We start from the raw sequence: 27,467 nt of genomic DNA, 5'->3' as shown, positions 1-27,467 counted from the left end.
AAGGAAGATCAGCTTAATCAGCTACATTTGGGGTCTGGGGAAAGTGCATGTATTAAATTTCCCTTGCTGAATTTCCTTGAAGGCATTCCTTTCATACATGTGACACACTGCCATCCTTCTTAATTTACAGGGAGCCTGCTGGTTCAGCACTGGCCAGGAAATATGCCGTCTCTCAGTCCCTTTGAAAACCTGGAAGTCATCCGAGGGCGAACAAAACATCAGTAAGCTACCAGACTAATGTTTGATGTTTATCGTCTTCAAAGAAATCCATATATGATTCAACTGCAAATGGTTCTTTGAGCGATGCTATAGAAGAACCACATTTGGTTCCATTAAGAACCATGTTTTTAATTGAGTTGTGTGAGAAGTTTGGAGGACCCATAACTTGGAAAGGAACCTTTACATCAAGGGAAGGAACCAAAAGTGGTTCTTCTACAGCACTGCTATGAACCTTTATTTGTTAAGAGTGTAGGGCCTCTCCAATATAAATATCCTGATACTTATACTTATACTTAAGTTTTTTTATGAGTAAGATACACTATATGGACAAAAGTATTGGGACACCTGCTCCTTTGATGTTTCTTCAGAAAACAAGGATATTAAAAAAGAGCTTATCCTGCTTTTGCTGGACTCACTACTCTCTACTGTCTCTACTGTCCAGGGAAGAAGGCTTTATACTAAATTTTGGAGGAGCATTGCTGTGAGAATTTGATTGCATCAGCAACAAGACCTTTTTAGTGAGGTCAGGATGCTGGTTAATCACCACCCCATCTTATTCTCAACTCCCCAACTCATCTCAAAAGTACTGGATGGAGCACCACCATCCATCACTCCAGAGAACACAGCTCTTCCACTGCTCCACAGCTCAATGCTGGGGGGCTTTATACCCCTCTACTAGCCCACGCCTGGCATTAGGCAGCATGGTGCCAATAGGTTCAATGTTCAGTGTTTATGTGCTCCAGTCCTCTTTTATTGGCAGTACTTCTCTGCTTCTCTAGACAAGCTGTATCAGCAATGGGTGCAACTCAAAGTAGCTGAATGTGCTCATTAAACAGGGTGTCCACAAACATTTGGACATTTAGCGTATAGTAGTGAATATCCAACTGATGTGTTATTGTTTGCTGCATATAACGTAGTAAATGTTCTAATATGAAAGAAACACCGATCGCACTTCTCCCTTTCCTCCGTCAGGGGCACAGTCAGCCTCGGGGTCGGCAGAATTCCCATCACTCACCTCGGCCTGCGTGCCCTGCGAGAGATCAGCGATGGAGACGTGTCCATCTCCTTTAACCCCAACCTCTGCTACAACAGTCCTGAGCACTGGAAACGCCTGTTCAGATCAGAGAGTCAGATCGCCCGGCCCATGCAGAACGCTGACCCGGTTATTTGTGGTAATAATGTTATTAATATTAATAATTTTATTAGAATTATAGATCAAAAAAATGAAAACGTCAAGACAGCCATCGTCACTATTAGAGCTGGACACAGAGGGAATTTAGCCTCTGTCTTTATCCCATCCGATCAGTGAACACACACACACACACTAGTGATCAAACACACACACAGTGACAATGAGCACACATGCCCGGAGCAGTGGGCAGCCATCGCTGCAGTGCCCTGGGAGCAGGGACGGTGAAGGGCCGTGCTCAAAGGCCCAACAGGGGCAGCTTGACCTCCAGCTCCATCAAAGAAACAAAAAAAATCTCAAGGTCTCAAACCTTTTCTCTCTCTCCCTGTCTCTCTCTCCCTGTCTCTCTCTCCTCCTGTCTCTCTGTGCAGCCGAACTGAACCGTACCTGTGATGAGATGTGTACACCTGAAGGTTGCTGGGGTCCGGGCCCCACCATGTGCTTCGGCTGTGAACACCGCAGCCGCAAGAAGAGCTGTGTAGCCTCGTGTAATCTGCTGGAGGGGTGAGTGGGCTCTGATCTTCACTACTCACAGAGAGGCTGAGCTCGTCTTTGTCTCAGAACCTTCGGAACCAAAGAACCAGCTGACAAAAGCTCCTGGGAATAAAACAGATTCACACACTGCGGGATATCAGCTCTCAGCAGCACTGAAACTTTAGAAGCACCTCAGGGCCGAAAGATTTTCAGTCCATGGTTCCAACAGTAACATACTGTGGCTAGTGTACACGCTTGGGGCTGTTATCAGTTGAGACCAGTGTAACAGGTTGGCGGTTACAACTGTGGCTAGTGTACTAGCTCAGGGGTAACAGTAGCTTGTGGCTAGTTTATTAGACTGAGGGTAACTTTAGTTTATGGCTAGTTTATTAGACTGAGAGTAACTTTAGTTTATGGCTAGTTTATTAGACTGAGGGTAACTTTAGTTTATGGCTAGTTTATTAGACTGAGGGTAACTTTAGTTTATGGCTAGTTTATTAGACTGAGGGTAACTTTAGTTTATGGCTAGTTTATTAGACTGAGAGTAACTTTAGCTTGTGGTTAGTTTATTAGACTGAGGGTAACTTTAGCTTGTGGTTAGTTTATTAGACTGAGGGTAACTTTAGCTTGTGGCTAGTTTATTAGACTGAGAGTAACTTTAGTTTATGGCTAGTTTATTAGACTGAGGGTAACTTTAGTTTATGGCTAGTTTATTAGACTGAGAGTAACTTTAGCTTGGGGCTAGTTTATTAGACTGAGGGTAACTTTAGCTTGTGGTTAGTTTATTAGACTGAGGGTAACTTTAGCTTGTGGTTAGTTTATTAGACTGAGGGTAACTTTAGCTTGTGGTTAGTTTATTAGACTGAGGGTAACTTTAGCTTGTGGCTAGTTTATTAGACTGAGAGTAACTTTAGCTGTGGCTAGTTTATTAGACTGAGAGTAACTTTAGCTTGTGGTTAGTTTATTAGACTGAGGGTAACTTTAGCTTGGGGCTAGTTTATTAGACTGAGGGTAACTTTAGCTTGGGGCTAGTTTATTAGACTGAGGGTAACATTAGCTTGTGGCTAGTTTATTAGACTGAGGGTAACTTTAGCTGTGGCTAGTTTATTAGACTGAGAGTAACTTTAGCTTGTGGCTAGTTTATTAGACTGAGGGTAACTTTAGCTTGTGGTTAGTTTATTAGACTGAGGGTAACTTTAGCTTGTGGCTAGTTTTTTAGACTGAGAGTAACTTTAGCTTGTGGCTAGTTTATTAGACTGAGGGTAACTTTAGCTTGTGGTTAGTTTATTAGACTGAGGGTAACTTTAGCTTGTGGCTAGTTTTTTAGACTGAGGGTAACTTTAGCCTGTGGCTAGTTTATTAGACTGAGAGTAACTTTAGCTTGGGGCTAGTTTATTAGACTGAGGGTAACTTTAGCTTGTGGCTAGTTTATTAGACTGAGGGTAACTTTAGTTTATGGCTAGTTTATTAGACTGAGGGTAACTTTAGTTTATGGCTAGTTTATTAGACTGAGAGTAACTTTAGCTTGTGGTTAGTTTATTAGACTGAGAGTAACTTTAGCTTGTGGTTAGTTTATTAGACTGAGAGTAACTTTAGCTTGGGGCTAGTTTATTAGACTGAGAGTAACTTTAGCTTGTGGTTAGTTTATTAGACTGAGAGTAACTTTAGCTTGTGGTTAGTTTATTAGACTGAGGGTAACTTTAGCTTGTGGTTAGTTTATTAGACTGAGAGTAACTTTAGTTTATGGCTAGTTTATTAGACTGAGGGTAACTTTAGTTTATGGCTAGTTTATTAGACTGAGAGTAACTTTAGCTTGTGGTTAGTTTATTAGACTGAGGGTAACTTTAGCTTGTGGTTAGTTTATTAGACTGAGAGTAACTTTAGCTTGTGGTTAGTTTATTAGACTGAGAGTAACTTTAGCTTGGGGCTAGTTTATTAGACTGAGAGTAACTTTAGCTTGTGGTTAGTTTATTAGACTGAGAGTAACTTTAGCTTGTGGTTAGTTTATTAGACTGAGAGTAACTTTAGCTTGTGGCTAGTTTATTAGACTGAGGGTAACTTTAGTTTATGGCTAGTTTATTAGACTGAGGGTAACTTTAGCTTGTGGCTAGTTTATTAGACTGAGGGTAACTTTAGCTTGGGGCTAGTTTATTAGACTGAGGGTAACTTTAGCTTGGGGCTAGTTTATTAGACTGAGGGTAACATTAGCTTGTGGCTAGTTTATTAGACTGAGGGTAACATTAGCTTGGGGCTAGTTTATTAGACTGAGGGTAACATTAGCTTGGGGCTAGTTTATTAGACTGAGGGTAACATTAGCTTGTGGCTAGTTTATTAGACTGAGAGTAACTTTAGCTTGTGGCTAGTTTATTAGACTGAGGGTAACTTTAGCTTGTGGCTAGTTTATTAGACTGAGAGTAACTTTAGTTTATGGCTAGTTTATTAGACTGAGGGTAACTTTAGCTTGTGGCTAGTTTATTAGACTGAGAGTAACTTTAGTTTATGGCTAGTTTATTAGACTGAGAGTAACTTTAGCTTGTGGCTAGTTTATTAGACTGAGAGTAACTTTAGTTTATGGCTAGTTTATTAGACTGAGAGTAACTTTAGCTTGTGGCTAGTTTATTAGACTGAGAGTAACTTTAGTTTATGGCTAGTTTATTAGACTGAGAGTAACTTTAGTTTATGGCTAGTTTATTAGACTGAGAGTAACTTTAGCTTGTTGCTAGTTTATTAGACTGAGAGTAACTTTAGCTTGTGGCTAGTTTATTAGACTGAGAGTAACTTTAGCTTGTGGCTAGTTTATTAGACTGAGAGTAACTTTAGCTTGTGGCTAGTTTATTAGACTGAGGGTAACTTTAGCTTGTGGCTAGTTTATTAGACTGAGGGTAACTTTAGCTTGGGGCTAGTTTATTAGACTGAGGGTAACTTTAGCTTGGGGCTAGTTTATTAGACTGAGGGTAACATTAGCTTGTGGCTAGTTTATTAGACTGAGGGTAACATTAGCTTGTGGCTAGTTTATTAGACTGAGAGTAACTTTAGCTTGTGGCTAGTTTATTAGACTGAGGGTAACTTTAGCTTGTGGTTAGTTTATTAGACTGAGGGTAACTTTAGCTTGTGGCTAGTTTATTAGACTGAGGGTAACTTTAGCCTGTGGCTAGTTTATTAGACTGAGAGTAACTTTAGCTTGGGGCTAGTTTATTAGACTGAGAGTAACTTTAGCTTGTGGTTAGTTTATTAGACTGAGAGTAACTTTAGCTTGGGGCTAGTTTATTAGACTGAGGGTAACTTTAGCTTGTGGTTAGTTTATTAGACTGAGAGTAACTTTAGCTTGGGGCTAGTTTATTAGACTGAGGGTAACTTTAGCTTGTGGTTAGTTTATTAGACTGAGAGTAACTTTAGCTTGGGGCTAGTTTATTAGACTGAGGGTAACTTTAGCTTGGGGCTAGTTTATTAGACTGAGGGTAACTTTAGCTTGTGGCTAGTTTATTAGACTGAGAGTAACTTTAGTTTATGGCTAGTTTATTAGACTGAGGGTAACTTTAGCTTGGGGCTAGTTTATTAGACTGAGGGTAACTTTAGTTTATGGCTAGTTTATTAGACTGAGAGTAACTTTAGCTTGTGGTTAGTTTATTAGACTGAGAGTAACTTTAGCTTGGGGCTAGTTTATTAGACTGAGAGTAACTTTAGTTTATGGCTAGTTTATTAGACTGAGAGTAACTTTAGCTTGTGGCTAGTTTATTAGACTGAGAGTAACTTTAGTTTATGGCTAGTTTATTAGACTGAGAGTAACTTTAGCTTGTGGCTAGTTTATTAGACTGAGGGTAACTTTAGCTTGGGGCTAGTTTATTAGACTGAGGGTAACTTTAGCTTGTGGTTAGTTTATTAGACTGAGGGTAACTTTAGCTTGGGGCTAGTTTATTAGACTGAGGGTAACTTTAGCTTGTGGCTAGTTTATTAGACTGAGAGTAACTTTAGCTTGTGGCTAGTTTATTAGACTGAGAGTAACTTTAGTTTATGGCTAGTTTATTAGACTGAGAGTAACTTTAGCTTGTGGCTAGTTTATTAGACTGAGGGTAACTTTAGCTTGGGGCTAGTTTATTAGACTGAGGGTAACTTTAGCTTGTGGTTAGTTTATTAGACTGAGGGTAACTTTAGCTTGGGGCTAGTTTATTAGACTGAGGGTAACTTTAGCTTGGGGCTAGTTTATTAGACTGAGAGTAACTTTAGTTTATGGCTAGTTTATTAGACTGAGGGTAACTTTAGCTTGGGGCTAGTTTATTAGACTGAGGGTAACTTTAGTTTATGGCTAGTTTATTAGACTGAGGGTAACTTTAGCTTGGGGCTAGTTTATTAGACTGAGGGTAACTTTAGCTTGGGGCTAGTTTATTAGACTGAGGGTAACTTTAGCTTGGGGCTAGTTTATTAGACTGAGAGTAACTTTAGTTTATGGCTAGTTTATTAGACTGAGGGTAACTTTAGCTTGGGGCTAGTTTATTAGACTGAGGGTAACTTTAGTTTATGGCTAGTTTATTAGACTGAGAGTAACTTTAGCTTGTGGTTAGTTTATTAGACTGAGAGTAACTTTAGCTTGGGGCTAGTTTATTAGACTGAGGGTAACTTTAGTTTATGGCTAGTTTATTAGACTGAGAGTAACTTTAGCTTGTGGTTAGTTTATTAGACTGAGAGTAACTTTAGTTTATGGCTAGTTTATTAGACTGAGAGTAACTTTAGCTTGGGGCTAGTTTATTAGACTGAGAGTAACTTTAGCTTGTGGTTAGTTTATTAGACTGAGAGTAACTTTAGCTTGGGGCTAGTTTATTAGACTGAGGGTAACTTTAGCTTGTGGTTAGTTTATTAGACTGAGAGTAACTTTAGCTTGTGGTTAGTTTATTAGACTGAGAGTAACTTTAGTTTATGGCTAGTTTATTAGACTGAGGGTAACTTTAGCTTGGGGCTAGTTTATTAGACTGAGGGTAACTTTAGTTTATGGCTAGTTTATTAGACTGAGAGTAACTTTAGCTTGTGGTTAGTTTATTAGACTGAGAGTAACTTTAGCTTGGGGCTAGTTTATTAGACTGAGGGTAACTTTAGCTTGTGGCTAGTTTATTAGACTGAGGGTAACTTTAGCTTGTGGTTAGTTTATTAGACTGAGAGTAACTTTAGCTTGGGGCTAGTTTATTAGACTGAGGGTAACTTTAGCTTGTGGCTAGTTTATTAGACTGAGAGTAACTTTAGCTTGTGATTAGTTTATTAGACTGAGAGTAACTTTAGTTTATGGCTAGTTTATTAGACTGAGAGTAACTTTAGCTTGGGGCTAGTTTATTAGACTGAGGGTAACTTTAGCTTGTGGCTAGTTTATTAGACTGAGGGTAACTTTAGCTTGGGGCTAGTTTATTAGACTGAGAGTAACTTTAGCTTGGGGCTAGTTTATTAGACTGAGGGTAACTTTAGCTTGGGGCTAGTTTATTAGACTGAGAGTAACTTTAGCTTGTGGTTAGTTTATTAGACTGAGAGTAACTTTAGTTTATGGCTAGTTTATTAGACTGAGAGTAACTTTAGCTTGTGGCTAGTTTATTAGACTGAGGGTAACTTTAGCTTGTGGTTAGTTTATTAGACTGAGGGTAACTTTAGCTTGTGGTTAGTTTATTAGACTGAGAGTAACTTTAGTTTATGGCTAGTTTATTAGACTGAGGGTAACTTTAGCTTGGGGCTAGTTTATTAGACTGAGGGTAACTTTAGTTTATGGCTAGTTTATTAGACTGAGAGTAACTTTAGCTTGTGGTTAGTTTATTAGACTGAGAGTAACTTTAGCTTGGGGCTAGTTTATTAGACTGAGAGTAACTTTAGCTTGTGGTTAGTTTATTAGACTGAGAGTAACTTTAGTTTATGGCTAGTTTATTAGACTGAGGGTAACTTTAGCTTGTGGTTAGTTTATTAGACTGAGAGTAACTTTAGCTTGGGGCTAGTTTATTAGACTGAGGGTAACTTTAGCTTGTGGTTAGTTTATTAGACTGAGAGTAACTTTAGCTTGGGGCTAGTTTATTAGACTGAGGGTAACTTTAGCTTGTGGTTAGTTTATTAGACTGAGAGTAACTTTAGCTTGGGGCTAGTTTATTAGACTGAGGGTAACTTTAGCTTGGGGCTAGTTTATTAGACTGAGGGTAACTTTAGCTTGTGGCTAGTTTATTAGACTGAGAGTAACTTTAGTTTATGGCTAGTTTATTAGACTGAGGGTAACTTTAGCTTGGGGCTAGTTTATTAGACTGAGGGTAACTTTAGTTTATGGCTAGTTTATTAGACTGAGAGTAACTTTAGCTTGTGGTTAGTTTATTAGACTGAGAGTAACTTTAGCTTGGGGCTAGTTTATTAGACTGAGAGTAACTTTAGTTTATGGCTAGTTTATTAGACTGAGAGTAACTTTAGCTTGTGGCTAGTTTATTAGACTGAGAGTAACTTTAGTTTATGGCTAGTTTATTAGACTGAGAGTAACTTTAGCTTGTGGCTAGTTTATTAGACTGAGGGTAACTTTAGCTTGGGGCTAGTTTATTAGACTGAGGGTAACTTTAGCTTGTGGTTAGTTTATTAGACTGAGGGTAACTTTAGCTTGGGGCTAGTTTATTAGACTGAGGGTAACTTTAGCTTGTGGCTAGTTTATTAGACTGAGAGTAACTTTAGCTTGTGGCTAGTTTATTAGACTGAGAGTAACTTTAGTTTATGGCTAGTTTATTAGACTGAGAGTAACTTTAGCTTGTGGCTAGTTTATTAGACTGAGGGTAACTTTAGCTTGGGGCTAGTTTATTAGACTGAGGGTAACTTTAGCTTGTGGTTAGTTTATTAGACTGAGGGTAACTTTAGCTTGGGGCTAGTTTATTAGACTGAGGGTAACTTTAGCTTGGGGCTAGTTTATTAGACTGAGAGTAACTTTAGTTTATGGCTAGTTTATTAGACTGAGGGTAACTTTAGCTTGGGGCTAGTTTATTAGACTGAGGGTAACTTTAGTTTATGGCTAGTTTATTAGACTGAGGGTAACTTTAGCTTGGGGCTAGTTTATTAGACTGAGGGTAACTTTAGCTTGGGGCTAGTTTATTAGACTGAGGGTAACTTTAGCTTGGGGCTAGTTTATTAGACTGAGAGTAACTTTAGTTTATGGCTAGTTTATTAGACTGAGGGTAACTTTAGCTTGGGGCTAGTTTATTAGACTGAGGGTAACTTTAGTTTATGGCTAGTTTATTAGACTGAGAGTAACTTTAGCTTGTGGTTAGTTTATTAGACTGAGAGTAACTTTAGCTTGGGGCTAGTTTATTAGACTGAGGGTAACTTTAGTTTATGGCTAGTTTATTAGACTGAGAGTAACTTTAGCTTGTGGTTAGTTTATTAGACTGAGAGTAACTTTAGTTTATGGCTAGTTTATTAGACTGAGAGTAACTTTAGCTTGGGGCTAGTTTATTAGACTGAGAGTAACTTTAGCTTGTGGTTAGTTTATTAGACTGAGAGTAACTTTAGCTTGGGGCTAGTTTATTAGACTGAGAGTAACTTTAGCTTGTGGTTAGTTTATTAGACTGAGAGTAACTTTAGCTTGTGGTTAGTTTATTAGACTGAGAGTAACTTTAGTTTATGGCTAGTTTATTAGACTGAGGGTAACTTTAGCTTGGGGCTAGTTTATTAGACTGAGGGTAACTTTAGTTTATGGCTAGTTTATTAGACTGAGAGTAACTTTAGCTTGTGGTTAGTTTATTAGACTGAGAGTAACTTTAGCTTGGGGCTAGTTTATTAGACTGAGGGTAACTTTAGCTTGTGGCTAGTTTATTAGACTGAGGGTAACTTTAGCTTGTGGTTAGTTTATTAGACTGAGAGTAACTTTAGCTTGGGGCTAGTTTATTAGACTGAGGGTAACTTTAGCTTGTGGCTAGTTTATTAGACTGAGAGTAACTTTAGCTTGTGATTAGTTTATTAGACTGAGAGTAACTTTAGTTTATGGCTAGTTTATTAGACTGAGAGTAACTTTAGCTTGGGGCTAGTTTATTAGACTGAGGGTAACTTTAGCTTGTGGCTAGTTTATTAGACTGAGGGTAACTTTAGCTTGGGGCTAGTTTATTAGACTGAGAGTAACTTTAGCTTGGGGCTAGTTTATTAGACTGAGGGTAACTTTAGCTTGGGGCTAGTTTATTAGACTGAGAGTAACTTTAGCTTGTGGTTAGTTTATTAGACTGAGAGTAACTTTAGTTTATGGCTAGTTTATTAGACTGAGAGTAACTTTAGCTTGTGGCTAGTTTATTAGACTGAGGGTAACTTTAGCTTGTGGTTAGTTTATTAGACTGAGGGTAACTTTAGCTTGTGGTTAGTTTATTAGACTGAGAGTAACTTTAGTTTATGGCTAGTTTATTAGACTGAGGGTAACTTTAGCTTGGGGCTAGTTTATTAGACTGAGGGTAACTTTAGTTTATGGCTAGTTTATTAGACTGAGAGTAACTTTAGCTTGTGGTTAGTTTATTAGACTGAGAGTAACTTTAGCTTGGGGCTAGTTTATTAGACTGAGAGTAACTTTAGCTTGTGGTTAGTTTATTAGACTGAGAGTAACTTTAGTTTATGGCTAGTTTATTAGACTGAGGGTAACTTTAGCTTGGGGCTAGTTTATTAGACTGAGAGTAACTTTAGCTTGTGGTTAGTTTATTAGACTGAGAGTAACTTTAGTTTATGGCTAGTTTATTAGACTGAGGGTAACTTTAGCTTGGGGCTAGTTTATTAGACTGAGGGTAACTTTAGTTTATGGCTAGTTTATTAGACTGAGAGTAACTTTAGCTTGTGGTTAGTTTATTAGACTGAGGGTAACTTTAGTTTATGGCTAGTTTATTAGACTGAGAGTAACTTTAGCTTGTGGCTAGTTTATTAGACTGAGGGTAACTTTAGCTTGTGGCTAGTTTATTAGACTGAGGGTAACTTTAGCTTGTGGCTAGTTTATTAGACTGAGTGTAACATTAGCTTGTGGCTAGTTTATTAGACTGAGGGTAACTTTAGCTTGGGGCTAGTTTATTAGACTGAGGGTAACTTTAGCTTGGGGCTAGTTTATTAGACTGAGAGTAACTTTAGCTTGTGGCTAGTTTATTAGAATGAGGGTACTTTTGGCTTGTGGCTAGTTTATTAGACTGAGAGTAACTTTAGCTTGTGGCTAGTTTATTAGACTGAGGGTAACTTTAGCTTGTGGCTAGTTTATTAGACTGAGAGTAACTTTAGCTTGTGGCTAGTTTATTAGACTGAGGGTAACATTAGCTTGTGGCTAGTTTATTAGACTGAGAGTAACTTTAGCTTGTGGCTAGTTTATTAGACTGAGGGTAACTTTAGTTTATGGCTAGTTTATTAGACTGAGAGTAACTTTAGCTTGTGGTTAGTTTATTAGACTGAGGGTAACTTTAGCTTGTGGCTAGTTTATTAGACTGAGGGTAACATTAGCTTGTGGTTAGTTTATTAGACTGAGGGTAACTTTAGCTTGTGGCTAGTTTATTAGACTGAGGGTAACTTTAGCTTGTGGCTAGTTTATTAGACTGAGGGTAACTTTAGCTTGGGGCTAGTTTATTAGACTGAGGGTAACTTTAGCTTGTGGCTAGTTTATTAGACTGAGAGTAACTTTAGCTTGTGGCTAGTTTATTAGACTGAGGGTAACTTTAGCTTGGGGCTAGTTTATTAGACTGAGAGTAACTTTAGCTTGGGGCTAGTTTATTAGACTGAGGGTAACTTTAGCTTGGGGCTAGTTTATTAGACTGAGAGTAACTTTAGCTTGTGGTTAGTTTATTAGACTGAGAGTAACTTTAGTTTATGGCTAGTTTATTAGACTGAGAGTAACTTTAGCTTGTGGCTAGTTTATTAGACTGAGGGTAACTTTAGCTTGTGGTTAGTTTATTAGACTGAGGGTAACTTTAGCTTGTGGTTAGTTTATTAGACTGAGAGTAACTTTAGTTTATGGCTAGTTTATTAGACTGAGGGTAACTTTAGCTTGGGGCTAGTTTATTAGACTGAGGGTAACTTTAGTTTATGGCTAGTTTATTAGACTGAGAGTAACTTTAGCTTGTGGTTAGTTTATTAGACTGAGAGTAACTTTAGCTTGGGGCTAGTTTATTAGACTGAGAGTAACTTTAGCTTGTGGTTAGTTTATTAGACTGAGAGTAACTTTAGTTTATGGCTAGTTTATTAGACTGAGGGTAACTTTAGCTTGTGGTTAGTTTATTAGACTGAGAGTAACTTTAGCTTGGGGCTAGTTTATTAGACTGAGGGTAACTTTAGCTTGTGGTTAGTTTATTAGACTGAGAGTAACTTTAGCTTGGGGCTAGTTTATTAGACTGAGGGTAACTTTAGCTTGTGGTTAGTTTATTAGACTGAGAGTAACTTTAGCTTGGGGCTAGTTTATTAGACTGAGGGTAACTTTAGCTTGGGGCTAGTTTATTAGACTGAGGGTAACTTTAGCTTGTGGCTAGTTTATTAGACTGAGAGTAACTTTAGTTTATGGCTAGTTTATTAGACTGAGGGTAACTTTAGCTTGGGGCTAGTTTATTAGACTGAGGGTAACTTTAGTTTATGGCTAGTTTATTAGACTGAGAGTAACTTTAGCTTGTGGTTAGTTTATTAGACTGAGAGTAACTTTAGCTTGGGGCTAGTTTATTAGACTGAGAGTAACTTTAGTTTATGGCTAGTTTATTAGACTGAGAGTAACTTTAGCTTGTGGCTAGTTTATTAGACTGAGAGTAACTTTAGTTTATGGCTAGTTTATTAGACTGAGAGTAACTTTAGCTTGTGGCTAGTTTATTAGACTGAGGGTAACTTTAGCTTGGGGCTAGTTTATTAGACTGAGGGTAACTTTAGCTTGTGGTTAGTTTATTAGACTGAGGGTAACTTTAGCTTGGGGCTAGTTTATTAGACTGAGGGTAACTTTAGCTTGTGGCTAGTTTATTAGACTGAGAGTAACTTTAGCTTGTGGCTAGTTTATTAGACTGAGAGTAACTTTAGTTTATGGCTAGTTTATTAGACTGAGAGTAACTTTAGCTTGTGGCTAGTTTATTAGACTGAGGGTAACTTTAGCTTGGGGCTAGTTTATTAGACTGAGGGTAACTTTAGCTTGTGGTTAGTTTATTAGACTGAGGGTAACTTTAGCTTGGGGCTAGTTTATTAGACTGAGGGTAACTTTAGCTTGGGGCTAGTTTATTAGACTGAGAGTAACTTTAGTTTATGGCTAGTTTATTAGACTGAGGGTAACTTTAGCTTGGGGCTAGTTTATTAGACTGAGGGTAACTTTAGTTTATGGCTAGTTTATTAGACTGAGGGTAACTTTAGCTTGGGGCTAGTTTATTAGACTGAGGGTAACTTTAGCTTGGGGCTAGTTTATTAGACTGAGGGTAACTTTAGCTTGGGGCTAGTTTATTAGACTGAGAGTAACTTTAGTTTATGGCTAGTTTATTAGACTGAGGGTAACTTTAGCTTGGGGCTAGTTTATTAGACTGAGGGTAACTTTAGTTTATGGCTAGTTTATTAGACTGAGAGTAACTTTAGCTTGTGGTTAGTTTATTAGACTGAGAGTAACTTTAGCTTGGGGCTAGTTTATTAGACTGAGGGTAACTTTAGTTTATGGCTAGTTTATTAGACTGAGAGTAACTTTAGCTTGTGGTTAGTTTATTAGACTGAGAGTAACTTTAGTTTATGGCTAGTTTATTAGACTGAGAGTAACTTTAGCTTGGGGCTAGTTTATTAGACTGAGAGTAACTTTAGCTTGTGGTTAGTTTATTAGACTGAGAGTAACTTTAGCTTGGGGCTAGTTTATTAGACTGAGAGTAACTTTAGCTTGTGGTTAGTTTATTAGACTGAGAGTAACTTTAGCTTGTGGTTAGTTTATTAGACTGAGAGTAACTTTAGTTTATGGCTAGTTTATTAGACTGAGGGTAACTTTAGCTTGGGGCTAGTTTATTAGACTGAGGGTAACTTTAGTTTATGGCTAGTTTATTAGACTGAGAGTAACTTTAGCTTGTGGTTAGTTTATTAGACTGAGAGTAACTTTAGCTTGGGGCTAGTTTATTAGACTGAGGGTAACTTTAGCTTGTGGCTAGTTTATTAGACTGAGGGTAACTTTAGCTTGTGGTTAGTTTATTAGACTGAGAGTAACTTTAGCTTGGGGCTAGTTTATTAGACTGAGGGTAACTTTAGCTTGTGGCTAGTTTATTAGACTGAGAGTAACTTTAGCTTGTGATTAGTTTATTAGACTGAGAGTAACTTTAGTTTATGGCTAGTTTATTAGACTGAGAGTAACTTTAGCTTGGGGCTAGTTTATTAGACTGAGGGTAACTTTAGCTTGTGGCTAGTTTATTAGACTGAGGGTAACTTTAGCTTGGGGCTAGTTTATTAGACTGAGAGTAACTTTAGCTTGGGGCTAGTTTATTAGACTGAGGGTAACTTTAGCTTGGGGCTAGTTTATTAGACTGAGAGTAACTTTAGCTTGTGGTTAGTTTATTAGACTGAGAGTAACTTTAGTTTATGGCTAGTTTATTAGACTGAGAGTAACTTTAGCTTGTGGCTAGTTTATTAGACTGAGGGTAACTTTAGCTTGTGGTTAGTTTATTAGACTGAGGGTAACTTTAGCTTGTGGTTAGTTTATTAGACTGAGAGTAACTTTAGTTTATGGCTAGTTTATTAGACTGAGGGTAACTTTAGCTTGGGGCTAGTTTATTAGACTGAGGGTAACTTTAGTTTATGGCTAGTTTATTAGACTGAGAGTAACTTTAGCTTGTGGTTAGTTTATTAGACTGAGAGTAACTTTAGCTTGGGGCTAGTTTATTAGACTGAGAGTAACTTTAGCTTGTGGTTAGTTTATTAGACTGAGAGTAACTTTAGTTTATGGCTAGTTTATTAGACTGAGGGTAACTTTAGCTTGGGGCTAGTTTATTAGACTGAGAGTAACTTTAGCTTGTGGTTAGTTTATTAGACTGAGAGTAACTTTAGTTTATGGCTAGTTTATTAGACTGAGGGTAACTTTAGCTTGGGGCTAGTTTATTAGACTGAGGGTAACTTTAGTTTATGGCTAGTTTATTAGACTGAGAGTAACTTTAGCTTGTGGTTAGTTTATTAGACTGAGGGTAACTTTAGTTTATGGCTAGTTTATTAGACTGAGAGTAACTTTAGCTTGTGGCTAGTTTATTAGACTGAGGGTAACTTTAGCTTGTGGCTAGTTTATTAGACTGAGGGTAACTTTAGCTTGTGGCTAGTTTATTAGACTGAGTGTAACATTAGCTTGTGGCTAGTTTATTAGACTGAGGGTAACTTTAGCTTGGGGCTAGTTTATTAGACTGAGGGTAACTTTAGCTTGGGGCTAGTTTATTAGACTGAGAGTAACTTTAGCTTGTGGCTAGTTTATTAGAATGAGGGTACTTTTGGCTTGTGGCTAGTTTATTAGACTGAGAGTAACTTTAGCTTGTGGCTAGTTTATTAGACTGAGGGTAACTTTAGCTTGTGGCTAGTTTATTAGACTGAGAGTAACTTTAGCTTGTGGCTAGTTTATTAGACTGAGGGTAACATTAGCTTGTGGCTAGTTTATTAGACTGAGAGTAACTTTAGCTTGTGGCTAGTTTATTAGACTGAGGGTAACTTTAGTTTATGGCTAGTTTATTAGACTGAGAGTAACTTTAGCTTGTGGTTAGTTTATTAGACTGAGGGTAACTTTAGCTTGTGGCTAGTTTATTAGACTGAGGGTAACATTAGCTTGTGGTTAGTTTATTAGACTGAGGGTAACTTTAGCTTGTGGCTAGTTTATTAGACTGAGGGTAACTTTAGCTTGTGGCTAGTTTATTAGACTGAGGGTAACTTTAGCTTGGGGCTAGTTTATTAGACTGAGGGTAACTTTAGCTTGTGGCTAGTTTATTAGACTGAGAGTAACTTTAGCTTGTGGCTAGTTTATTAGACTGAGGGTAACTTTAGCTTGTGGCTAGTTTATTAGACTGAGGGTAACTTTAGCTTGTGGTTAGTTTATTAGACTGAGGGTAACTTTAGCTTGTGGCTAGTTTACTAGACTGAGGGTAACTTTAGTTTATGGCTAGTTTATTAGACTGAGAGTAACTTTAGCTTGTGGCTAGTTTATTAGACTGAGGGTAACATTAGCTTGTGGCTAGTTTATTAGACTGAGAGTAACTTTAGCTTGTGGCTAGTTTATTAGACTGAGGGTAACTTTAGTTTATGGCTAGTTTACTAGACTGAGGGTAACTTTAGTTTATGGCTAGTTTACTAGACTGAGGGTAACTTTAGCTTGTGGCTAGTTTATTAGACTGAGAGTAACTTTAGCCTGTGGCTAGTTTATTAGACTGAGAGTAACTTTAGCTTGGGGCTAGTTTATTAGACTGAGGGTAACTTTAGCTTGTGGCTAGTTTATTAGACTGAGGGTAACTTTAGCTTGTGGCTAGTTTATTAGACTGAGGGTAACTTTAGCTTGGGGCTAGTTTATTAGACTGAGGGTAACTTTAGCTTGTGGCTAGTTTATTAGACTGAGGGTAACTTTAGCTTGGGGCTAGTTTATTAGACTGAGGGTAACTTTAGCTTGTGGCTAGTTTATTAGACTGAGGGTAACATTAGCTTGTGGTTAGTTTATTAGACTGAGGGTAACTTTAGCTTGTGGCTAGTTTATTAGACTGAGGGTAACTTTAGCTTGTGGCTAGTTTATTAGACTGAGGGTAACTTTAGCTTGTGGCTAATTTATTAGACTGAGGGTAACTTTAGCTTGGGGCTAGTTTATTAGACTGAGGGTAACTTTAGCTTGGGGCTAGTTTATTAGACTGAGGGTAACTTTAGCTTGTGGTTAGTTTATTAGACTGAGGGTAACTTTAGCTTGTGGCTAGTTTATTAGACTGCGGGCACCTTTAACTTGGGGCTAGTACAAGCTTTTGCTTGTGGTGAATATATTCATTGTGAGTTACATTAGCATTAGCATTAGCATTAGCATTTGTTGTGAATGAAACATTAGCTTGTTGTTAGAGTATTAGATTAGATAACTTTTTAGCTTGTTGCTTTAGTGCTTTTATGATGTTGTAGTTTTATGCTATAACAAAACCTTTCCTTTTTTCCTACTTAGCTGAAAGTAATTAAAAAAAATTCTGACTTTTCCCCCCGAGCAGTAATTAAGTGTATTGCGTGCTTTGGAGGGTACTAGTCTGTGATTAGCACATCCTCCCAGAACAATAATTTGCTCGTTAAAAGTGTCTGAATTGTCTTACCATCGGTCTGTACTGCAGGTGTTCAGAGGAACATGCTGTGATCTTGATCAACGTGGTTAAATTATGGCCATTCTGACAGTGAAACAGGTGGTAATCTGTTTTTTCCCCCACAGTGAGCCACGTGAATGTGAGGTCAACAAGACCTGTCTTGAGTGTGACCCTGAGTGCAGACCACTGAACGGCACTCTGACCTGCCATAGACCTGTGAGTTCGCCTTAAACCTGTTCAGCTCAGTCAGAGACTGCAGCTAAACTGAGCTCTATGCACCTGCACTATAGGTAGTGTTCTAGACTCTCTTCCACTTCATTAGAACCTCCTACTTTGTACCTTGTCAACTCACTGACCACCTCATTAGGTGCACCATCCTAATTTATACAGTAGTTACATACAGTAGACCATGGACATTATATGGGAGGTGGACCTTCTCAGCAGAGCAGTGACACTGATGTGGTAGGGTGTCCAGCCTTGGTACGAGTCTTTCGGCCATGTCTGTGTCACTGCTAGGTTGAGAGTTGTTCCTCCACCCAAAAATATCCAGACAAGAGCATCTCTGTGGTCAGAAACTGACCACTGATGAAGGGGTAGACGATGACTGACACAAACAGTGCATCAACAGTTGGGCTAAAGGGAAGCTTTAAGGGAAGGGCTTCTTATAAATGGCCAGTAAGTGTAGATGTCGAGTAGGGAGCTATTTTGGATTCGGCCAAGCTCATTAGTCTCAGCCCGGTCAGTTCATAACTCAGTAGACATGCTGGATGTCTTTCCAGATGAATTATTCACATATATAAAATATTATGGGCTATTCTAGTCTATAGGAATCCTGCCTGGCTTCTACAGAGCTCTATTCATTTACATCACCATAATGTCGTCTTGTTGAAGACCTAAATGAATGCAGGGTTGAGAGTCTTGCTCAAGGTCTTTTATTGGTTATATTACCTACTGCACTACCAGTCAAAAGTTTTAAAACATCCCCATTTGAGCATTTAAGGCCCAGGTTATACCTGTAATAGTACAGTAAAAGTCCAGTGACCTCCAGAAGATTAGGAGTAGACCTCCAGGGCTTTTGAGAAAAAAATGAATCAACTAAAACAGAAAAATAAGATCAGTTGAATTGTAATAGTGATTTTTTCAGGTAACAAGTAATTGGTTAACACCTCACAGCTGGTTTGTAGAAAATTAAGCCCTGAAAATAGATGGAAAATGTACAATTTACAAAACCTTTATCTGTATAACCTCAGCATTGGAGCAGACTGTGTTACAGCACTCTCTACCACAGTATTTACACACGTTCAGGCGGCTCTCATAAGGACTAGAAAAAGACCCTGAACACAGACCCACAGATAGAGCATTTTAAGTCTTAACAGTGGACCTCCAGATAAAGCCAGAGTGTGGTGAGTACAGCTTCCTCCACCATCAGAAGACCCTTGCAAACTGAAGTGGTCTGGTACAGGAAGAGGCCTGACACACTCAAATCCACAGGAGCATGAGAAGACAAGTTTCCGGGAGTCAGCAGCAGCTTGTGTGATAGGAGGCTTACCTGACAGCACCTTGTAGCTCAGCAGCTTAACACTGGAGCAAGTCTCAGTTTCAGCTGTGAGGAGAAGCTGCAGGTGGAGTGGCAGTAGGAGAGTCAGTGCTAAGACAGCAAAATAAGAAAACCAGGCCTGTCCGGTCCATTGCAGCACTGTCAGTGAGTGGACTATTAAAAACATTGGACATACTCTAAAACCTGTGTGTCCATCAAACGTGGGGGGAACCCTCTAGGTACGCCTCTGCCCTCTTTACAGTGCTTTGTACTGTATAAATTAAGCATTACAGATATTGTTTATTCTTAATATACAAAATTAACAGGAAAAACCCAGCCAGCATTCATTAAAAAATTCCATTCCAGTGGAAGGCAAAGTGTTTCCAAACTTTGGTCAGTTGCTGGTCAGTGTATCTTGTCTTTGGCCTGGTATGAGTGCACTTCAGGGAAACCGAGGTTTGTAGCATAAAAGGAGGTCAGTTCCTGAAAGTTGCAGGAGGGAAAGGATTTGGCGGGATATGAAGGAGTGCGGTTTGTGTGATGTTTGACTCTTTTCGGTGCAGGGCCCTGACGGGTGCATGGAATGCGCCCACTTCAGAGACGGACCACACTGCGTGGCCCGCTGCCCACAAGGCATCCCGGGAGAGAAGGACACACTGGTGTGGAAATACCCAGACAGTATGCGGGAGTGCCAACTATGCCACCAGAACTGCACCCAGGGGTGAGTGTGCCCACCCTGGACAAATGAAAAACACTGATTTTGGCATGGTTGCATGGCCTTTCTCCTACATACTTGGAATACTGTGGCTTTTATGTAATAGTTTAATATCATAGTATAATATTCTAAATATATGGAAATATATGAATATAAATATAAAAATATAACCTTTTTATAATTGTTCATTATCTTTTAGATGCACTGGACCAGACCTGAAAGACTGCAGAGATTTTAAACCGTGAGTTTGAGTTTTATAAAATTTTATAAAAAAACTGTCAGCATACACTACATGTCCAAATGTTTGTGGACACCCCTACTAATGAATGCATTCAGCACATTTCTTCAATTTTACAGCTTCCAAAAGAGATCAAAGTTTAAAGAGATAACATTTATATATATAATATTTTATGATATCATATTAGAGGTGTTTTAAACCTGCATTGGCAGCAAAACAGCTTTTGTATAATTGGATAAGTAATATTTCAAATTTTTGAACATACTTTATTTATTATTATATGTGCTGGTCCTTTTATCAGCAGTGTAAATGGAAGCTGGCATTTAACATTATAGGCCACGTTCCTAGACAAGGATTAGGCCTAGTCCTAGATTATTCTTGGCCGAAATAATGCAATGATTCATAATTCAAGACTACATTTAATCCACATCCAGGAAACTGTTCCTGTGGCTTATATGAGATTTTAATGGCAGTGACGTTGCACTTATTGTTTTCTGAATATCGGTGGGAATTATTCAGTACAGTATTCTGTTCTGGTGTTTCTGCTTGAGATGATTTATGAAAATCTACATCTTTCCTTACTCGTTTTTCACATGCATGCGTCTCATCTTGCAGTTATTCAGGCCTGTCTGTGATTGCCGCTGGCGTAGTCGGGGGTATCCTAGCCTTTGTTATCCTCAGCCTGGGCGTGGCCGTGCTAGTGAGAAGACGACACATCAAGAGGAAGAGAACACTGCGCAGATTGCTGCAGGAGAGAGAGGTTTGGCTGGATTCCCTGACCTATGCCCTGTCCCTCAGGCTAACCAAGCACTGGATAGTCTAAATCAACTAGTGTCTGAAGTTTGTCTTTTTAGCTTCGACACTGGACACTGCTAAAAAAAATGAAGCTTATCAGAATAAGGTTGCAACTTTGGCAGAGAGTTTTTGATGAACTATCGCTTTAATCAGAAGCCAGAGCAATAGTCCTGCTCTGTTGACAACTTGTAGACACAGATAAGTAGAAAAGACCTCTCTTAACAAAGAGTAGTGCTTCCCTGCTCATTATAAGAGAGGAAGCAGCAGATGTAGACAGGATGTGCTCTTCAGTGATTGTTTAGTGTATGGTGTTTTCCTGAGAGGATGTGTGTGTGTGTGTGTGTGTCCACAGTTAGTGGAGCCGCTCACCCCCAGCGGAGAAGCTCCAAACCAGTCCCTGCTGCGCATCCTCAAAGAAACAGAGCTCAAGAAGATCAAAGTTCTGGGTTCCGGAGCTTTCGGCACTGTGTATAAGGTGAGTGACCTCTCTCTGAGGTCCGGTATCCTAATAAACAACATAGTATGTGAAAATAGTACCCCACCATTACCCCACCCATCATAGTGTGCTCAGTATTTATATACATACATATGTATATATATATATATATATATATATATATATATATATATATATATATGTTGAGCAAGTGTCCCGTTACTTTTGTCATGGGCAAAGGATGTGATACCAGGACTTTGTTAGCCTGATAGCTAAATACAAATAGAGCAAACAACTAGCTCTGCTACACTATATGGACAAAAGTATTGGGACACCTGCCCATTCATTCCAAAATCAAGGGTACTAAGAATGTATCCAGCTTTACTTAAAGTAAAGTCAACTTAAAGTAGCTGAATACAGTCATTAGAAGGGGTGTCCACAAACATTTGGACATGTAGTGTATATACTTTTAAAGATCATATGACCTGATACACGAATCCAATCTGAATATCCATGTTTGCCTTTTTGCTGGTGTGCTTTTGTTCTTTTTAGGCTGTGTGTTGCTCTCTCTTCCTCTTCTCAGGTTTGTTGTGTCATTGGCTCACGGCACTTGTTTTGTGAGCCCTGGAATTTCAGATGTTGGAACTGAATTCCTTGTTCAGCTATTTGGCCCGCTGGGTGCTGTGTGGAAATCTTTGATTTGTGATAATATGAGTTTTTCTTTGTGCAGGGCTTGTGGGTCCCAGAAGGAGAAGACGTGAAGATCCCTGTGGCCATAAAGGTTCTGCGGGAGGCCACATCCCCAAAAGCTAACAGAGAGATCTTGGATGTGAGTTGAGAAATATTTTATGTCTTAATCGACACAGTATGACTTTTTGATGTTTATTTTGGGGGATATTTAGCTGTCAGGGCTAAAAGATTTATTACTGCATTCATTTGGCCTTGATTAGCAATTCATAAGAGCCAGACATATGGCATAGTTAGTATCAGCGCTGTCAGTTGGCTTAGATAACCCAGAGTTCTTTTTACATAATTTATGCAATGACTGTTGTGTTATTTTCATTTTTATGTACAGCGTGTACATTTGTGAATCATTAACTAAGTGCTTACAGCCTTATCAACTTGACAGCGCAGTTTTCATTGCAGTTATTCAACAGCCATCTATGGAACAGTCATACCATGGGTGTTAAACTCATATTTGGGAACTTTTGAGCGACAGCACTTGATTTTTAGTGTTTCCCTGCCCTAATACATGGTATACCCACTCATGAAGAAGTTATTATTTTGCTGTTGAGTTGATACAGGCCTGGTCATACGAGAATATACGCTAATTTGATACTTTATAGATTATAGATTATGTGTATTAGGTGTAAAGATCCACTACATATATGTATAAACAGTGTTACGCAACTAATATTAGCTTGAAAAGCTGCTTATCTGTTCAGTAAAACACTAATATTAGAATATACACTAATAACATACCTACAGAAAGTGGTGGTGGTTCTCCATCACTGTGTCCATCATTAGAACATCTCCAAAGTTCTTCTCTCTCATGGAGAGATCAACAGATCAACACCTGGTTTGGTGGTAAATCAGGGCTTAATGATGGTAAATCAGGTGAGCTGCTGCTGCTGCTGCTGCTGCTGATGGAGTTGAACACATCCTCCACGCTGTGCTGGCTTGACTGAGGGGGCCTCCAGGAGAAACCTGGAGGAACCGAGCTCTGTTCTTCAGACTAGCTCACCGACAAGATCTTACTACTTTCTTTCTTCAGAATGAGAAGCTCTTGTTGATTTTTACTGTAGTTATGTTTACCTGCATCTGTTCTAATGGGATCTGAAGTTGCCAGTAAAACCAGTCCTGCACAGTACTGTAAATGCCAGTGCAGTGTTATGTCTAATGGTTCGTGGTGGAATTCTAGGAAAGTCGTCTCCTTCAGATGTTTGTTCTTGGACCTGAAGGAGGAAAACTCCTACTACTCAGTTTAAAGGAAAATTCCCTTTGACATTGAGAGGATGTGTTTTTAGTGATAGCATGGAAGTCGTAGTTGCTCTGAAGATAAGTCGGATATGTAAACAAGGATGCCTTTGATAGGTCGGAAGAAACAGAAATCTGACGGGGAACAGGCCCGTAAATATTAATAAGGAGTTGCTGTAGCCAGAACTGTCTGAAATATAAGCCTTTACTCCCGTGTGACATCAAAGAAAAGAAAACAAATATTTGCATTGGCAGAGCCTAAAGTCCATAGGCTTTAAAGTTGAACGTTTTCCCTTGGCCGTACTTGTGATGTTCAGTGAGGCCTCTCGGTAAATTTGCATTTTGCTTGAAGTTTGACTCTTGCTTGAATGTTTTTACCTAATATGTCACTAGTCCAAAGACAGGGTGGTCCAGAGTTAGACAATTTAGTGGTCCCCGTTCTACAGCATGCCAAATGTGCATCGCTGTAAATAACTCATTGTTCATGAAGCCACCAGGGCCCTACTTCCTCCTTACCACTGCTGTATTTTTACATATCCTCAATAAAAGCCCCATCAAGTACACAGTCATATCAGAATATTATGACCACCCCTGGTTTGGAATGAACTCTGACCAGGAAGTCACAGACAGGTGACTTTGGTGCATTTGGTGAATGTAGAAATAAGCGAGCACACCAGTCAGTTGTAGCAAAACAACTTCGAGTGCAAAACCATCGTCATGGGTAAAGGACATGGTTCGCTTGATGTCCAAAGGGGCATGATAATAGGGTACCAGATGAAGATGGGTGGTAGCATCTCAGAAACCGCTAACTTAATGGGGTTTCACTGCAGTGAAGGTGTACCAAGAACAAATTGAGTGCCTTCCAACAGCATAACAGTGGTGCCCTATGGGCCATTGATGCCAACTTTGCGAGTGGTACAGAACATCTAGTGTGCCACAGTGAACCCATTGAACCAGTTAACCTATATTATGAACACCTTCCGTCACCTATTACAGTCCAATCCAGGACTTCTCGATAATTGCTTGGGTGTCAAAATGGCTATATCAAATAAAACTCAGAAAATCAGAGGATCAGAGTCAGAGGAACAGATTCAAGTCAAAGAAGCAGAACTATGCTTCGCTGAAATACAGCAATAAATAAACGACAGAAAAACATCAGTAAACATATTGGATAAAGAAACAATATCAATACAACTTTAGATGTAATCAGGTTCTTTGCACTTGCTATCAAAAGTAGCACCAATATGTAAAAAGTGAAAGAAAAAGCATCCAGATATACAGGGAGTCTCAGCGCATCACATAAACCATATTGTTGTGCTAACCAAATGAGCTAACTCATTTTTTTTTATTATCATGAAAATACAGAAGGAACATTATAGCTTTATTTAATCCGTCTTTTTGCATTTATCTGATTGGCTGAGCCATGTTGAAAGCAATACAAAATAAAGTGTTACCTTGAAGCTAATATTAGCCCTTAATATTGGCCCTTAACCTAGCCTCATGGCTTCCATCCCATAACCACTCACTTTTTAATAGATGCACTTTTAAAATTACTTTTTGCAGTTTGTTCATCTGGACCAGATTTGACTTTACTGAATATCCTGAATATGACTTTGAGTTACTGAGTATGCTGTTGTTAGTCTTAACGTCACGCTAGCTAGTGCTTATGCTAACCAAGCCACTGTCTTCGTATCCTCAGGAGGCCTATGTCATGGCCAGCGTGGAGCACCCTCATGTGTGTCGCCTGCTGGGCATCTGCCTGGCGTCCACAGTGCAGCTGGTCAGCCAGCTCATGCCCTACGGCTGCCTGTTAGACTACGTCAAGGAGAACAAGGACAACATCGGCTCTCAGCACCTGCTTAACTGGTGTGTGCAGATTGCCAAGGTAAGAGCCGAGATTTAGCTGAGATTTCAGACCCATATTTGCAGACGGGTTTATCATACGCTGTACAAACAAGCTGAGATTTATGGGGATCTTTATTTATGGTGAACATCTGCATTGTATTGTTTTGACTGCAGTTGTAAGCCTCTATAATACAAATGCAATACTAATCTTAATTTCTACTTTTTTTGAACGATTATATACATCTTTGGCAGGTGCATGAAAGATGTAAAGACTTAATACTGGTGCATTCCTACGTAAAATTGGTAACCTGAGTAAGAGCAGAGTAATAGAGCAATACCGATACCAGTTCATTAGCGCATACTGTATATTTGTGCATTGCTAAGTTGTTAAACTCTTTACAGTATGTCGTCAGCTCAAGGTGATTTAACATCCCATTGTGGATCATGGGAAATGATTCCCAGAAAAAGGCCAGGCCAATGAGGACCAGGCATTCTTTCACCGAATTCCCTCTGCTACTGTACTGGCTCCTTCCACAGAGCAGAGTGTTAACACAGCAATATTGCTTTGGTCCGCGAAGAGCCATAAAGAAAAGCGATTATTACAGCAGTTCAGAGACGCTCCAATATGCTGGAGAATCCCAGCTGTCTTGCGGTCTGATGTGCAGAATGTTATCTTTATCTGATACGCTGTGATAAATTCTCATTAAGCGCTGAAAAAGAGAGGAGGCTGAAGCATTTTGCCAGTGTTTGTCAAATTTCCCCAATGGTTTTCAAAATGAGATATATTTCCCCTGCGCTTTGTACTTCTTAATGAGAAGATCAGATAGCCACGGAGAGGACATGAGGAGAAACGGGATGTATTTCATGTGTCATTATGTTGTCAGGTGTTTAGGGCGCTAACTCCAGGCCCTGTAGGTCCACGGCGTAAATGCCACGCAGTGTCCTGTCCAAATGAAAGGGCTTTATGTTGTTTGCACGATTAAACAACAAGCATCAGAGTGGAAAACCCCACTGTGTCCCATATTTCTCTGTGTGGAAAGCCCCTGAACGTTTTTTTTTCTGTGTATCATTATTTTCAGGGAATGAACTACCTTGAAGAGCGCCACCTGGTGCACAGGGATTTGGCTGCACGCAACGTGCTGGTAAAGACTCCTCAGCATGTGAAGATCACAGACTTTGGCCTGGCCAAGCTGCTCAGCGCTGATGAGAAGGAGTACCATGCAGATGGCGGGAAGGTGTGTAGCTAGCCTTTATTTATGCCTGTGTTTATGTGTTTATATTTATTGGCCTGATGATCAGAAAATTGCATTAATTATAAGTCATTCTGGCAATATGATTAGTCAGAATGGCTTTATAGATCTGGAGATCTGATGTTACAGTTAAAAAGAGGGGTCACCAAGGTAAAGCAAAAAAGACAGGTGTTCCTAAAGCATGGGTGCAACCATCACAAGGTAAGGACTTTGTGCTGGGTAGTAGTAAAAGATGTGCAATCCATATGCATTCATGGACATGCATTGTTTGTGTCCTGATAAAGGCCTGAGTAGTCCCAGTTACCTTCTTATAGTACAAATTCAGTTACGATTTTCATCACTGGTGGCATTTCAGGCTCCAACATCTTTCCATAGACATTATGAAGCTCTGAGACAAGCTTTACATTATAATATCAATGTAAATCAGTAAATCTGATTAATATCTGGTTGTGGGGTCCAAGACTGACCATTGATGTTTAGCCGTTGCATACCTGCCGTTGCATGCCTATAAAGTAGGTGGACCTAAGAAGGTGGTCAGTGAGTTGTAGTACATGGTAGGGACTGCTGATCCACTTGTAGCAACCCCACAAACACATTATCATGCCACTGTTACCACCCACTTAAGATCTGCTCAGTGGTGGTGTCTAAGCTGGTGTCTTTCCATTGATGGATGTGGTGGATGGTAGCGGATGAGCTGAGCAGCAACAGATGGGCTGTAGTCTCTATGGTTGGCGTTTCTGATAAAACAGCCTAGAAACATAGGTACATTGTTCACTGTGCAGTTACAGTTCTGTAGGTCTTCTAGGATCATCTTAAACATGTGTTTCTCCCCTGTTTAGGTGCCAATTAAATGGATGGCGCTTGAATCCATCCTTCACAGGACCTACACGCATCAGAGTGACGTGTGGAGTTACGGTAAGAAATGTCGTCTTAATCTATAAGACATGTCCATGCACTATACTACACCAAAGTATGCTCCTAGCTCCTACAAATGAAGAACAAACTAGTCAAGGTGCTTCAGAAGGTTTTCAAGGAATTGTGATGGTAAATTACCTTTCAATTGAGTGAAGCCTTGAAGCCTCTTTAGACCTTTAAAAGGTTAAAGCATTACAAGCATGGGATCATCTTGATGGAACCAATAGTGGTTCCTCTATGGCATCACTCAGATAACCATTTGAGGCACCTTTATTTTAAGAGTGTACTCTGACTAATCTGAACTGTCTGGTTATCATGCCTCTGTAGGTGTGACCGTCTGGGAGCTGATGACGTTTGGGACGAAGCCTTATGATGGAATTCCTGCCAGTGAAATCGCGGGAGTTTTGGAGAAGGGCGAGAGGCTTCCCCAGCCACCTATCTGCACCATTGACGTGTACATGATCATGGTCAAATGTAAGTGTGGAGGAGAAGAGTTTGTTTTGTGGAAAATATCAAGGAATGGCCTAATTTACTGGAAAATTGGGCAAAATTACGGTTCTGTACCATTATATATCCCATATGCCATGACCCAAACCTCCAATTCTGTAGAAGTATGTTCTAAGGGATACACTTTTAATAGTGGTCTAACTGTTTGAGTG

At 39.3% G+C, this 27,467-nt stretch overlaps 1 protein-coding gene across 1 annotated transcript in view; it reads left to right on the top strand.

Moving 5' to 3' along the window:
* Positions 1–27,467, top strand: part of egfra (epidermal growth factor receptor a (erythroblastic leukemia viral (v-erb-b) oncogene homolog, avian)) — a 99,632-nt gene that overhangs the window by 58,898 nt on the left and 13,267 nt on the right. The window contains exons 11-23 of the mRNA XM_072669379.1: positions 131–221; positions 1,192–1,391; positions 1,780–1,912; positions 17,226–17,316; positions 19,201–19,358; positions 19,552–19,593; positions 20,206–20,350; positions 20,738–20,860; positions 21,552–21,650; positions 24,498–24,683; positions 25,723–25,878; positions 26,733–26,808; positions 27,136–27,282. Of these exons, the coding sequence (XP_072525480.1) occupies positions 131–221; positions 1,192–1,391; positions 1,780–1,912; positions 17,226–17,316; positions 19,201–19,358; positions 19,552–19,593; positions 20,206–20,350; positions 20,738–20,860; positions 21,552–21,650; positions 24,498–24,683; positions 25,723–25,878; positions 26,733–26,808; positions 27,136–27,282 (1,647 nt within the window). The remainder of the gene's footprint in view (positions 1–130; positions 222–1,191; positions 1,392–1,779; positions 1,913–17,225; positions 17,317–19,200; positions 19,359–19,551; positions 19,594–20,205; positions 20,351–20,737; positions 20,861–21,551; positions 21,651–24,497; positions 24,684–25,722; positions 25,879–26,732; positions 26,809–27,135; positions 27,283–27,467) is intronic.

This window comes from Salminus brasiliensis, chromosome 23 (genome assembly GCF_030463535.1).
Source record: "Salminus brasiliensis chromosome 23, fSalBra1.hap2, whole genome shotgun sequence".
Classification (NCBI taxonomy): domain Eukaryota; kingdom Metazoa; phylum Chordata; class Actinopteri; order Characiformes; family Bryconidae; genus Salminus; species Salminus brasiliensis.
The sequence above is the reverse complement of the archived record's forward strand: the minus strand, read 5'-3'. Positions and strand labels throughout refer to the sequence as shown.